Source organism: Labrus bergylta, chromosome 14, assembly GCF_963930695.1.
Source record: "Labrus bergylta chromosome 14, fLabBer1.1, whole genome shotgun sequence".
NCBI classification, from domain to species: domain Eukaryota; kingdom Metazoa; phylum Chordata; class Actinopteri; order Labriformes; family Labridae; genus Labrus; species Labrus bergylta.
In genome coordinates this window covers 13449410-13465157 of record NC_089208.1, presented here as the reverse complement: position 1 = coordinate 13465157, position 15748 = coordinate 13449410, and the positions used below count along the sequence as shown (strand labels likewise).

At 41.0% G+C, this 15748-nt stretch overlaps 1 protein-coding gene across 1 annotated transcript; it reads left to right on the top strand.

Moving 5' to 3' along the window:
- The first annotated feature begins 223 nt into the window (after nucleotides 1-223).
- On the top strand, nucleotides 224-15410 carry LOC109985257 (RING finger protein 145). Its single transcript, XM_065963247.1, has 12 exons — nucleotides 224-390; nucleotides 6307-6549; nucleotides 7558-7666; nucleotides 8062-8153; nucleotides 8861-9096; nucleotides 9257-9432; nucleotides 10265-10405; nucleotides 10516-10698; nucleotides 10964-11111; nucleotides 11261-11387; nucleotides 11508-11737; nucleotides 11831-15410. The coding sequence occupies exons 2-12, from the start codon at nucleotides 6366-6368 to the stop codon at nucleotides 12485-12487; spliced, it is 2283 nt and encodes a 760-aa protein (XP_065819319.1). The 5' UTR covers nucleotides 224-390; nucleotides 6307-6365; the 3' UTR covers nucleotides 12488-15410.
- Nucleotides 15411-15748: the final 338 nt, after the last annotated feature.

Here is a 15748-nt window from a genome sequence, read left to right as displayed (position 1 = left end):
TATCATTTTTTTTTTTTAATGTATGGGCTAGCAAACTTACTGGATCTCCAGTTTCAGCTTAATTCCCCTTTACAGTAAACGTTGAAGAATATTAAGCAACACTGCAGCATTAGTTAAAGTATTTTAGTAAAATGATAGCCTCTTAAGTAAAAAGCATGTAAGCAAAGAGATTTAATGGGACGGACGACTGCGCATGCGCAATACATCTTCCTCGGTACTCGGGGGTAATGGCTGCTGGCTGAGATGAACGGATCGGCCGCATCCTTTGAGTGCGAGGCGCTTCCACCGCGAGGACCGTTAACTCGGGTGGTGCCGAGTTAAAATGGTCGATATCCGACCTGAAAAGCATCCCGAAACCATTGTACATAGTGCGATCCTCGTCTTTCGACCGTAAGTTCTCTTATTTCTTCGGTATCGGCGCCATAGCGAGTTCAGAATGTCTAAGCTAGGCTAGCATTACAGTTGGGAGTTTGTGGTCAGGGGGGGGGGGGGCAGTTTATATTAATCTGCAGATTGTAAAAGATAACGCTGACTGCCTTTATGTGCGTGTGTTTGGACTTTGTTGTCTAAAACAAGCTTCTGAAACAAGCAAACGCTGTCATTTTATTCCCTGTTGTGTTTAAGGTAGCCGGGTTGTTGACAGTAGATGCTAACGTAGCTGACTACGTTAGCACGAATTGTTGGCTCTGTGCCTGATGCAGCTCTTCACCGCTACACGGCACGTACGCTGCTACAGCTACATCACCAAGTCAGCAAACGTTTCACGTCAACAAAACAAAAGTGGTTCATGTGGGTTGACTGTAATATTTCGAGCTGCAACGTATTAACCAGTCTAGTTAGCGAAGTGTTGCAGTTTTTTTTTTAGCGGCGTAGCTGGGAGACGGAGGGGTTACCAGAGCTCATTGCGTACCACAATAAATGCAGCACTCACTCATCCATACTGTTGGTGGGGCCGGTGTGTCAGTTGAGGAAGTAATTGTTTAAAACTACCCTGTGGCTCTCTGTCAATGGTTTACGTCAGATCAAAATACAGCGGTAGACGGACGCGTTATATAAGATAGGATTCTGCGAAGTGATCTCTCTTCTGTGTGGCCAGTCGTTGTCGCGGTGAATCTACTGTTATGTAAGATATCAGGGTCCTGTCCCCGGCTGCAGGGATTATTAATAAATGGAAACTCACCATAACTTTGAAATAGTCTCTTGCAATATAAAGTAATGTGAGACTTTGTGTGTTTAATTTCCACGTGGTAAGTTTGAGGTTTCACGATCATCCTTCTGAAGAAAAACACGTGATGAACTACTGAGACTCGATTTTCATTTACGTCTTTCATCTAACGACCCCCCCCCCCCCCCCCCAAGCTACATATACCCAGCTAATCATTTTTTGAAAACACCTGAGAAGAAAATAATAACAGTTTACTCGGATTTCTATGGAGTAAACTTTCAAGAGTTATTTTATCACTTGTATCATGTGATATTGAGATGATATGATTACAAATGTTTGCCTTACATTAAGTTCGATTTAATTAGTTCTAGAAAGAAAAGAAAAACTTTTTTCCCCACCTCTTAATTGGCACCAATTAATCAGATGGTAGCTTAGAACCTAAGCAGCCCTGTCCACATTGTGACATTACACACCAAGAAATAACTTCAATGTTTCCTGCAGGAGCTATACATACCCTGTATGTGTCCCCCGCTGCTCTGATTGTGAAAGGCCTTTGCAGTACTGCAATCTTACAAATCATTGAGCATGACAGTTTTATATCAACAATGGTTTTTCCAAGATTTTTGTATCCATATGATCAAGTCAGCATCTCCCTGATGATGAAAGCTTTTGAGGATGAATGTCTTTCAAATAACTGAAATTTATTTGACGTCTTTGCTTTTTTTTGTCAGACATTGTACAATTCTTGGATATTAGTCTTGCTTTATTTAACATTGGGTTCTAAACTAAAGCAGAATGTTGCACAATCTGTGAAAGATGAAATATAAACAACGCACCCCTAGTGGTAAACCATGTGTGTATACTGTTAGTCAGTGCTGTAAACCATTATAAATATCTGAATGAATGATTTGGGAGGTAAATAGAATAGTGTGGAAAAACTGAGGAGCCATGTTTAAAATATGCAGATTATGCAAGTATGCCTATTTTTTTTTAGCTGTTCTTGTGCTATAAAGCTTTTCCATGATGAACTGAACTGTACACTTGAATCTCTTCTTTGGAACTGTAACATCTCTATGGTATTGCTTTGGAATCTTTACAGTTTCATTCTTTTCCACACAAGCTATTTTCCCAGGATTGTGTTTCTTGCATCACTTAATGATGCCCTGGCAGGCACAAGTTAATGAAGGGAGGAGCTCGGTATACAAACAAACTAAGTTGTATTGGTAGTAGGGTTTGACTTTATTGACTGATCCACCCTGCACAAGCACACAAAACCCAGAGCAAGCGGCACAACACTGGTTACAGCAAAACCTTGAACCTCAAAATCTAAAACTAGATAACTTGATATCTGATAGTAATGGTTTTATCTGAACAGGGAAGACCCCCTGCATTCCCTTTTCATGTGTAGTTTAAACAAGACCTAATTGTATTTCCCGGTAAAACTGTGTATGTCATTTTTTCCACCTCCTTAGCACGAATCACTGCAGTTTTTCAGTGTCATTACTTTTGGCAGGAAACTAGTCCTCATACTGGTACACATCGGCACTGGACCAACATGTTATCATTGTGAATGGTCATAATGTGAATAGGTTTAGGCTCAAACTACCCGGGTTTGGTTTGGGTGTGCTTTTTACGCTATCTAAACAACACGTGGGTTACATAATGCACTTATGAACACTTATTAAATGAGTTTTTGAATTGTGACAGAACATATGTCAACATGGCCTTTTGGTTTCATGTGGCAACAGAACTCCAGTGTCAAAAGTAAAATGATTTTTATTTGCCCCGCCCTTACCAACTTCCAAAACTGTCTTAATTGTTTCATACATTGTTTTTTTGCTGAAAGTAGTTTTTCTCACATTACTTTACCTTTCACCATTACACCACTTTTAGAAAAAACTTGATAAATGTTGTGAACAGAATTTAAACTGGGTACCAGTGGAGTCTTAAAAGTCTTTACATTTGAAATTGTCAAATTAAGGCCTTAAAGTCTTGAATTTGGTTTGAATGGTCTTCAATTTAGTGTATTTTCTTCTGGTCATCCGTAGGAATACATTAATACTGTGACATCATAAATAACTTTCATATGTCTAAAGTGTTATATGTCCATGTAGTTTCATTGCATGATGCTCATGATGTGTGTTAGCGCCAATCAGCTGTCCGAAAAAAAAACTGAAACATCCCTGCTACTAACAAGCTAACTTTAGCTTCTCAATGGAAACCTGTTGGTCCGTCTTTACTGCCGTGAGTTGTGCCTGTGGGGAGTTGTTTTTTATTTATTTCTAATGTATCATACAATCGCATAACTCAGCAAGTAAGCTAGCTGGAAAACTGTCCTGTGAACTAACTTAATGGTCATTACGTTTTTAAAAGATGACTCAGTCACCGTCCACAGAGTGAAGTAGCAGCATCTGCAAGCAGTGATCCTCAGACATTTGTTTCAGGTTTATGAATGTTAAGGCCGATGAGAAGCCAGTGCAGCCTGAAACAGATGTTGCAGCCTGCTCACAGCACAGAAATACGAAAGAACTGATTTGAATGGATAGGGAGGGATAGGGAGGAAAGGGAATCTATCCTATTAATAGATCGATTTGTGGATTTTATGAATCAATATCAGATCATTCCAAGAAAATCTTTAATTTAAATTCAGACTACTGTACAGCGCACTATCCAAAGGCATGAAATACTTATATGGAATGTACTTAGGCTTATTTATGTGCTCATGTCTGATTTCAGCAGAGCGAGAGTGTCTGTGTTTCTCTGTCCTGATGAATGTCTCTGCTTTGCCCGTGTGTTACTAGGGCCTGTTTTTCGTCTGACACGTCTTTACGACTGACACATCTCCTTTATGGTTTGTCTCAGAAGCAGTGCTATGGTATACATTTTGGCTGAGCCTCTTAGCTGAAGAATTTACAACTGTTTCCTTTTCCTATACCATATTCTATTTCTCTGAAACATTTATGATACAGAGACTGCTTTTGTTTCCCCGCTGACTTTTAATATTTGAATTGACATGCGCACTCATGTGATGTAAAGCATGCTGCTCTTATATAAAAAAAACTAACTCTCAACGAGAGAGAGACAGCGGCCCACTGCACGGTCTGTTTATGAGCATGTCACAACAGAGAGAGTTTGTTGTGCTTTTTAAACAATATATGGGTGACCACAGTATGCTGGACCTTCATGCACTAGTATCTGCCTTTCTGTGTTTTCGACTCTTATCAGTCTCGGCCCTCGGGAAATGTTTTTGCAGCTATAGCATGAAATCGGACGTGGCTCTCTCAGCAGAGCCAGTGTCAGTCACTGAGGTTGAGATCGATGAAGGAAAGATTGTAATCCTTGAGAAGTTTTCTGACTTCTACCTGACTGATAAAAGAGTCCCTCCCTGTCCCCCCTGTGGTAGCCCCCTCTGTCCATTAACAGAGCCCCCTGTCCCCCCTGCTGTTGGCCAAAGTAGGAAGTGCTTGCGCACAAGTTCAACAAACGGAAGCGAATCCAGATTTTTTTGACCGGGGTGGTTCAGCACCTACTTCTATGGGGTGGCAAGAAGTTTGTGTACATACACAAAAAAGGCTCATCATTTGTTTTATATTTTAACAAATGTCATTATTTACCAAAAGTAACGGATACAAATATTAATTGTTTAGTTGAAGTTCAAATTAGTTCCCTGCTCGTGCTATTTTAATTTGATTGCAGTAAGTAGGAGTCTCCAGCAGGTGTTGGGCATCCCTTCAACATGGTAAATAATTTACATTAAACAGTCTAATGCACTTTAAGTATGGTAATTAATATAGGCCGCTTAGTAATAAGACAAGATAAGATTATCCTCTTTAAGTCCCACAATAGGGGGATTTGTATCATTAGAGCAGTAAAGGCAAAACTACAGTAAAAGTTGAGATAAAGGGGAAAAAAAAAGGAGAAAGACAAGAAAACATGTTTAAAAAATGGGATAATAAAAAAGGTAATTGTTTATTTCAGAAACATGTCATATTTTCTCTTCTGTGTATTACTATTGCTCTTAACTAAAGCAAGAGATTTCATGAAAAAAATGGCCAACCATGCAAAGTTTCCTATCCGATTACTCAATTAATAGCCAGAAGAATCGATTGATTACTCCAATAATCAAGAATCTGTTGCCCTAGTACACACTGCAGTATTCATAAAACATTCAGGTCAGTACAATGAAATAAAAACAGTGTCTAGTAGTGCAGATAAAGAATTTAGGTAATGGGATCCCTTAGATTTAATGTGAACCAAGCTCTCACATTCACTGTCTGACTGACTGACTGACTGGCTGTCTGTTTGGTCACACTGATGAGTCTACTAGAGAAAGAAAAGCATGGAGGAACAGCAGGTAGAGTTACAGAAGTTGGTGCAAAGGACTGTTAACAGGTTTTTGGTAAGAGCAGTTTAATGGCTGAATTACAGGCTGTTCTTTTTCTGGTTTACTTGTCTGGTGCTGGTGGCCCTACGAGCGCCATCACAGCTATGCTAATGATTCTGAAGCTGTATTATCATTTCTGCTCATAATTTTTTAACCCAGTTATGCAGCCAGTACATTCAGGGTTCTTCCTGCATAGAGAATTCTTTGGCGCCGCCCCCCCCAAAGAGGTATTACCCAGCACCAAAGGAAAAATCACCATCGCCAAAAGAAAAAAAGGACGATTCAAATTGCAAATCAAATCCTCCCTGAATGTATGTTAAAAATATCAATACATCAAACGACTGTTGAACAAGGAGAACATAAACTTAAATACGACGTCTCTGACTTCTAGTAGTCATCTCCCCTCTCATCCATTTACACATGCGGCTCGCACTGGATCGTTTCTTTTGACTGGGTCCGGACGCTACGATCCCCCCCCCCCCCCATTCAATATTTAAAGCCTTAGCCTCGACTATAAAACAGCTTATAAGATAGATGTTACGCACCACACTTGTCATCATTAGAATGAGAATTTAAACACCACACATCTGCTGAATGCAGGAACATAGTGGCTGTTGCTGGGCAGTTTAAATATATGCAGAGTTGCCTTTTTCCCTCATTTGTTGTTCTCATCTTTTTTTATAACTGCTGCATATCTCAACTGCATACCGAATAAATCATGATCTTCATTTTGTGCATTGTCTCTCCTTTTCTGCAGTGTTAACATCCCGTCTTAGTGGTCAGTTCTGCCTGCTCATCAGAGGCTAAGCTGAGGCCATGGCAGTGAAGGACCGTGTCGAGGCGGTCCTAAATGTGGGTCTGCGAGTTCCCAGCATCATGCTGCTGGATGTCCTGTACCGCTGGGACGTCAGCTCCTTCTTCCAGAAGATCCAGCGCTCCAGCCTCTCAAACAACCCCCTGTTTCAGTACAAATACCTGGCTCTCTACCTGCACTACGTAGGTCAGTATGGTATCACACACACACAAACACACTGGTGGTGGGGGGGTAAACTGGTATCAATAGTGACACTGGTATTACGTTCTGCAACAAGGATTTTTGCCATACCTTTATTAAAGCTTGGTAACTACACTGATTCAGTGAAAAAGCTACAAGTGAACGTAGATTGACGCATTAAAGCATCTTTCTCTGGTCTCATGCTCAGAAATGAGAGTATGGCGTTGCAGGCTTGTGTGAGGGGGGGAAGGCGATGGTAGTATATCAACATGCATTCGTATGTATAATACCATTACCGCAAATAGAATACAGGGTTATAATGACTATCTCTAACACACACACACACACACACACACACACACACACACACACACACACACACACACACACACACACACACACACACACCAGGACAATCTGCCCTGGAAATCTTCCTGAGTTGCTCTTTCATTGATGTTCCATTTTGCTGCTCTGAGAATGTAGATTTACCCTGTGTGTGTTTTTTTTTTTTTTATACGTCTGTGTTTGTGAGTGTGTGCTGTCAGACTTGGCTACAGTCGGTTAATGAACTCAAAGGCTTGGTATGTGCTGATGAGTGGACAGACTGAATAAACTGAGAGAAAGGCCCTTCAACTAAACTAACTGTTGCTATGCACTGAACCCGAAGAGTGTATTTTTAGACTTTGTTTGAGGTAGTAGTAGCCTGTTCCTCAGTAAACCTACTGTCAGCAATGACTGTTTGATTGACTGTCAAAAGTAGCTCCACGCTACAACATAAGGAATATGTGACACACACACACACACACACACAGTCACACGAGCGCACAGTAAGAAGATGGTTTACAGTATGTGACTGAAATCAGTTTGTGGTCAACACAAATGAAATAAAGATGTTTTTTAGTAGTGTATATCTTATCACTTGTCTATACTTGATGCTGTGATGATTTTTAATGGTCATCTATGGGATCTGTGTGTGTGTGTGTTTTTGTGTTTGCCTGGGTGAATTCTTTGCAGGTTACATTCTGAGCTTGGTGCTCCTGACTCTGCCTCGTCAACACCTGGTTAAGCTCTACCTGTACGTCCTGACGGCTTTGTTGCTGTACGCTGGTCACCAAGTTTCAAGGTACACACAGATTTCCAGAGTTGAAATTTGTTGTTGGCATTAAATTCAAAATGGGCATGTCATTTTCTAAATGGAATACAATTTCTCAGTTTTAACATTTGATGTTGTCTTTATGCTATTTGAAATTAAATTAGGGGTTCCCTGTTTTGCGAATCATCACATTCTGTTTGTATTTACATTTTACAAAACTTTCACCATAACTGGGGTTGTCCTTCCAGTAAGGGTCACATTCTGTCGGCTGTATTAAAGCCTGATTTGTAAACATTGCTAGTTTGCAAGGGTGCTATAGACATTCACTGTACAGTATAACATGTTCTGATGAGTTAAAGGTTAGTGGTATGTATTCATTCATGATCAGACCTGTTAACGGAGCCTTTTGACTTCTCTTTTTCCAGGGATTATGTCCGCAGTGAACTGGAGTCTGGCCATGAAGGACCTGTCTACCTAGAACCTCTTTCCATGAACAGATTCACCACTGCACTCATAGGTATGAAATAACACATGAATGCTTGGAGACACTCTTGTAGTATACATGACGGGGAATGATAACATCTAGCACAAACCCAAACATAGACAGATGAATTTTCCGATTTGACATGTCACGCGGGACTTTAACCCGGGTCGCCCACTTGGAAGACTATAGCCTGCGTACATGCAGCGTGACCTAACTGCTAGACCACTAGTCCCTCTTCAATTTCATTGTTGCACGTGGACCCTGGTTACTTTCAGTATGACATAATATTTGGTGTCGGACTAAGTTGTAGCTTGAGTCTTGTTTACAGAATAAATCCATCCTCTGTTTACAGAAAAAACACTTCTCTCTTACTAGAATTGTAGCTCTTACATGTGTCGGTGTCTCAAACTTTCTGCAGAACAGAATCTTTGGTTTCATAGCCTGAGAAAGTAAAAATGATACGGATACAGTGATAAAGACAAACTGCTTTATCACGGGGGGGGGGGGATTAAAGCTTGTAAATATAAACATGGTCTCTCAAATTGACATCTTTTTGTTTTGTAGCTGACTTAGTTCATTTTTATACGGCTCTTAATATTTTCATTAAGTTTTTATTTTCAGCTCTAAAATAGATAAAAATATCACATTGTTTACAGTGTGCAGATTCATATATGCATATGTGACGTTTTAGGCATGTTCCTTCTGTTCTGTCCCCTCATTTGATCTTTTTTGTCTTTTAGGTCAGCTGGTGGTGTGTACGCTGTGTTCCTGTGTGATGCAGACCAAGAGGATTTGGCTCTTTTCTGCTCACCTCCTCCCTCTGGTTGCCAGACTGTGTCTGGTCCCACTGGAGACCATCGTCTTCATCAATAAATTCTCCATGATCTTCACAGGCCTGGAGGTCATTTACTTCCTGGCTTCTAACTTGTTGGTACCATACAACCTGGCAAAGACTGCCTACAGGGAGCTGGCTCAGGTGAAGAAAAATAGCTATGTGGCCTGATGTTTCATGTTTTACTCAAAATGTATTAGTAGATTTTGAATAAAGTAGTCCCGTTGTATTTCTTATCCCTTTCTTTTCTCTGTGCCAATGACCTTGATCTCCTCTCCGCCTCTATCTCGCTCTCTGTCCTCAGGTGGTGGAAGTGTACGGACTGCTAGCTCTGGGTATGTCTCTATGGAACCAGCTAGTCCTCCCTGTTCTCTTCATGTGTTTCTGGCTGCTGCTGTTTGCGCTGCAGATCTACTCCTACTTCAGCACCAGAGACCAGCCTACCTCACGGGAGAGGCTACTTTTCCTCTTTCTGACCAGGTAAGTCTGAAGAAGCATGGGACATCACACACTGTACATCACACACTCTTTAGCCTGCATTTGTTTACTGATCACCATGGATATTTTGTAAAGGGTGAGCCCTGCACAAAACAGTTTGAAAAACCACACACTAAACTACCTTATACAGTCCAGTATGTGGCGTTAAACTGTGATGTAGTATGGGTACAGTGTCTTTTATCAAAATGAACAAAATCATGTAGGATAGAAAACAGAAACACACTGTACACTAGTAGTAAAATGTAAAGGAAAGGAAGACATTATATGATATGTTCATGGATCAATGTATTTATCTAAAATAAGTCATTCCTGGCTGTGATTTAATATCTGTAGCAAACCCGTCCAGTAATAGTGGCGATTACAAAAATGTGCTGAATGGACTACATGGCCCACTCATTACCTACCTATCAAGGGGTTTGTTGATGGTTTGTAGACTCCTGCTCTCAGAATAAATCAGCCTACTGAGTATATTTTAGGTCTCCTGGTCTGATCTAAGGATGATTATTTTTAAAAGACTTTTTGACAAATTATGACAGTAGGGGCTTTTAATTGTTCTTTAACATCTGCTACTAAGACTAATGGCTCGGTAAAAGAACTGCAGGAAGTCTAATAGAATTGGTTCCCCTTTCCTGCTAAACAAAGTGGCTTACAAACATGACAGTAGTTGACATTTGTGAGTTACAAGCTACACAGCTAATAGCATCATAGCAGCAGTTATGGTGGAGTTAGATTAAAAAGAAAAAACTTCTCTTTTTTTGTTTGTTTGTGTCTTATCTCTTTCTTCTTTTTGCTCCACCTCCCTCCTGGTCCTCAGTATTGCAGAATGTTGCAGCACACCGTACTCCCTGCTCGGTCTGGTTTTCACCGTCTCCTTTATTGCTCTGGGAGTTCTCACACTCTGCAAGTTCTACCTGCAAGGTTACAGAGCCTTTATGAATGACAACACAATGCACAGGTTAGAGCAAGTGTATATTTGCGTGTGTGTTTGTGTGTTTTCAAGATGTCTGTTGGTTTGTAGCTACATTTTGAATCACGTTTGTTTCCTGTCTCTCTCTGTCTGTGCAGAGGGATGACAGAAGGCATCACCCTGCTGATCCTCGCTGTTCAGACCGGCCTGATCGAGCTTCAGGTCATCCACCGAGCCTTCCTCCTCTCCATCATCCTCTTCATTGTTGTTGCTTCCATCCTGCAGTCCATGCTGGAGATAGCTGACCCCATAGTCCTGGCCTTGGGAGCATCCAGAGACAAGTAAGAAGTTGTAGTTTTACGTCCCTAAGCATTTAAAAATTGATGTATCTTAAACAATAAGGTACCACATGTCTATTAAAACAGATTTCCGTAAAGAAAAATGCCAAGTGCAAACTCTCACTGTGAATTAAAAATTTGGCAACACATTTAAAGGTCAAAACTAGTTGACATTTTTGTGTTATTCCTCAACGTGTTAGGGACACTTTGGAAGACACTAAAGTTGCTAATGGTCTTCTCTTTGGTTCCTGCTCTGTGTGTCCTGTAGGAGTTTGTGGAAGCACTTCAGAGCTGTGTCTCTGTGTCTGTTCCTGCTGATCTTTCCAGCCTACATGGCCTACATGATCTGTCAGTTCTTTCACATGGACTTCTGGCTTCTCATCATCATCTCCTCCTCCATCCTCACATCACTGCAGGTAACACACAAGCAGACAGCAGTTTAAACGCCAAACTGTATTTCACACAGTACCAAGAAAAATTCAGTGAGGATACTTCGGCATCTGCACCTTGTTTTATGAATTAAGTTAGACCAAAATGCTAACACACTTTCCTCAAACATCCCCAGGTTCTTGGCACTCTGCTGATCTATGTGCTGTTCATGGTGGAAGAGTTTCGTAAGGCTCCAGTGGAGAACATGGATGAAGTTATTTACTGTGTCAACGGTACCTACAGATTGCTGGAGTTTCTGGTAGGTGTAACACATGTACACACAGTATCATAATGGCACACAACAAAAAAAAGTGGCATCATTGACATACAAAATGAAGTCATCTAAGCATAACTGTTTCTGATTTCCCCCCCCTGCCAGGTAGCGGTGTGTGTGGTGTGCTATGGTGTGTCGGAGACTGTATTCGGGGAGTGGAGTGTGATGGGCAGCACCATCATCCTGGTCCACTCGTACTATAACGTGTGGCTCAGAGCACAGCTGGGCTGGCAAAGCTTCCTCCTCAGGAGAGATGCTGTAAACAAGATCAAAAGCCTCCCCACGGCTAGCAATACACAGCTGGAGCAGTACAACGACATCTGCGCTATCTGCTACCAGGTATGGGCTAGGTTTGTGTGGTTGTGTTTAATCATAGAGAGGACATGGAAAAGAAGTCATCTGAAGCTGTATTTTTTTTCTAATTCTTTTCAGGACATGAACAGTGCTGTGATCACTCCCTGTAGTCATTTCTTCCACGCTGGCTGTCTGAAGAAATGGCTTTATGTCCAGGAGACATGTCCCCTCTGTCACTCTCAGCTCAAGAGCCAATCACCAACCACCACAGTCCCCAACCAAGACACCCCTGCAGCCAATCAGAGCCCTGCAGGGCAAGAAGAAACCAAAAAAGAGCAAAACGGTGGTGCTTCTACAGACAATGGGAAAGAGGAGAAGGAGGGAGATAATGGACCTGCTATGTCAGATAGAGAAACCTCCTCCTCCTCCTCCTCCTCTGGTGACACCACTGCTCCTCCCCACACGCTCGACACTCCAGCAACACCATCTTGTTCTTCATCTTCTCCTCTTCCCCCACTTGTGACTGAATCTGAGTCTCCCGCAGATGATCCATCTCCGTCTTCCTCCTTCTCCTCTTCCTCTGACACTTTGGGCATGCACCCCTCGGTCTGTCTCCACTCGTCCTCGCATTCCTCAATCCAGGAAGATGCGACCCTTGCTGAACCTGACCCCGCCCCTCAGCTACAACGAGGCTTCCTACTGGACAGCAAGGAGTTGTCTACCGTTCCATCATCACAGCCTGAACAGCCCTCCTCCTCTTTTGAGGGACAGTCTCCCCTGCCATGCAGCCTCTGAGCCCCATCACAACACACAAGGACCAACATGCATGCGCATAGATACACAATCTGAACACTCCATATGCCAAAATTCTGCCTATATTCTACAGGTTGAGCTATTGGCTATCTCATGTCTAAAGTTTGACAAGAACCCTCCATACCCAGTTGAAGAGAAGAATATCAGTCATATTTAGTCAGAACTAAAAATCTTTTTTTTTTCATTGACCCTTATCCTTTTCCGTTCAATTATGTCATGATGGTGGGCAAAACTTTTTCCACCTTTCAACACTTTTATTTTCTGTTTTGGGAGAAAGTGGTAATGTCATCTCAAAATGAATTGGTACTTTTCATCATTTCCACAAAATGTGAAGTCCTGAAGTGTCACTTCACTTATTTTTCTTGCTTCATAGATTTAGACTTTAATATAAGACCTAAAGCTCTTCTCATTTCAATCCCATATGCCTCACCTCATGGTGGCTCCCATCCTGACTTTTCCTTTTTTTTTTCTTCACTCTAATCGCTGAACATTTCAGTGTTCAGGTGTTCTCTGTAGTCCTGTCTGTAATGAGACACGGCTCAGAGTTGTTGAGAGCTTGGGAGACACGTTATTACTTACGGTTACAATTCAAAAAGGTGACAAAGTCTTAACATTTCATATAGAATCAACAAACTTGTACAGTGGTTTTGATGAAGACTTCCAGTCTTCACTGTTGGGTGACAGTAGTTTTGTGTGCAAGTGAAAACACAAAGACTGAATGTTTCATGTGGTCATCACATGACCTGAAGATTTTCTAGTGTGGTATAGTTAAATGTGACAGTGTGAACAATGGTCAACTTTCATTTCATGTTTTATGCATTCTCTGGCATATAATCCCATATTTGAATCAAATTTGTTGGCTGGTCCCAGCAAAAAAAAAAAGTTCTCCTCATCGCCAAACTTTTGTATTACTGTTAAAGAGATCTTTATTGAACACTACGCAGTGCCGACAGACGGAGAGAGAGGAAAGGGGATGAACATGAAACAAAGGCCACTGTTTTTTTTTTTCTTAAAACGTGAGCTTTTGAGTATTGGAAGTGTAAAGTATTCCAGTGCAGGCATGGTGCCATAAACTTTGTTGTCGGACGCTCAACGGTACTCTTACTCAATCATCTTCTGATATACAAACGCATTGGCTCTGCCCTCCATCCTATATATGACCTCACTGCATCCAGCTCTGCATTGGCCAATCAAAACAAAAGCCCCATGTCATTTCTAGGACCATCATTCTCCTCCCTTTGCTGGACAGGCATGAAGTGAAATGTTTCTACCAGCAGATTAAGCCGTATGATAGGAAAGTCATTTTTTTATTACCATACGTTAACACATGCACACACTTAGCCAGCTCCTGTACTCAGCAAAAAGGGGGGGAAGTTCTTTGGATTGAATTGAAAGACTACAATTTGTGAAAATGCCTGAGAGTCCTGATGCACGCTTGCACGCTGCCACTGTTACATTGCATTTCTACGTTTGTCCCCACTGTGCTTTAAACCCCCTCCCCCACCCCGACCCCCGTGTCTCATTTTTGACATATGCCTTTTTTTTTTTTTTCTTTTGCACTAATGTCATTTCTACTAGCAACGCTCCAAAGCTGTTCTGAGGCTGTCAGCAACCAAATACCCTCTGATACATTTGTGTACTAGGACACAGCCCATTCTGTTTGTGTGTAATGTATAGAAATGTTGCTCTCTATGACATCTATATTAAACCAGGGGAGTGTTGTTATAGAATGAAGTTCAGGACTAGATTTCACCAAAGCTTCTCAGCAGTTCAATGTTCTTTGTTAATTTTACATGTTTGTGAAATAAGACACACTTCAAACTGAGAGGTTTTGGAGAAAAAGCCTTCTGATCTTTGAGACCAGCCAGTGTTACAGCTTCTCCTGCGTGTATGACGCGTCCTCAAGCTGGTGTGATCACTCTGGTGCCCTCTACTGATAGGAGTGGGATCAGCATGGCGCTGATGAAGCAGGAGAAGCCCAAGTTAACCCTCGACAGTATTATTACTACCACTATTACTAAAGGTCTTATTACTATGAATGAATTCTTTGTTTTCATATAAAGCATTGGCTTCAGGGCTGAAAATGAATACATTATTAATGTAGGATCAAACCTGAGCAATGTTGTGTTTATTTTATTTTTTAAAGATGAAATGTAGAGTTTGATGTATTTTGCACACGTTCCTGTGAAAGATTAACATAAGGACTTTTCCGTATTCTTGAATGACATTTTATCATGAGCTCCATTCCTCATAAACTTCCATTTACTTCAAGCACTTGAAGTGGTTACAAACATTTCAACATCTTAAACAAACCTTTGTTTTCATCTTGGAGCATTGAACTGTCACATACTCGATGAGGCGATAGCTGTCATTGGAAACTGAATGTGACTGTGCATTGCAGTATTCAACTGTCAGAGAAGTCTGTCAGCTGTTGATTCCAGATGTATTTTTTTTTATTTTTTCTTTATGTTTGAGAAGCAAGCAGATATGTTTATGGAATCTCTAGCTGCTACAGAGCGCTCTCTGACAACGTGCGTTTTTTCCAAATGCTTTTTTTTTAAGAGTGTTTTGGAAGAAAATAATACAGTACTGCTGCCCCATACTGTTTCCTCTGATGTTAGTTGATCATGTTCAGGGCTCTTCTTTCTCAGATTGCCTACAGATCTTGTTCTTTTTTTATTTACTTGTCTGGTTAAGTTCCCCCCCCCCCCCCCCCACACACACACACACACACACACACACACACACACATGATTAGGACATTATCTATACAACCTGACTCTGAATGCCAGTTAATTTCTGTTCAAATGCATCCAGGTTGGTTTTGGACTTTATATGCCTGGCATTGCCTTGGTTCTTTTACAAAAAAATGAATGTCAGTAATAAATGAACCATCCACTCTGGACTCTGCTTTGATATCATCTTTTATGAATTGTGACTTAAATTTATTTCTTATAATAAATATGATGAAATAGTAGTTTTGTTTCCAGTGTTAGCACCAGTGTTTATGTGAGTCTTTAGTCTGTTACTTAAAAGATGGCTTTAAATTGAATACAGTTATTATGGATCATTTTATAAAAGATTAATAGTGACAAATAATATTTTTGATATATGTTCATTTAAAGAAGTTGAAATGACATTGGAGTGGTGGCCTAGTATAGGGACCTCTAGCAATGTGGTTGCACCAGTTTCAGTGTTGGAGAATCGACGGTGGTCGAGAAACTCTTAAGAGGCCCGCTCTAT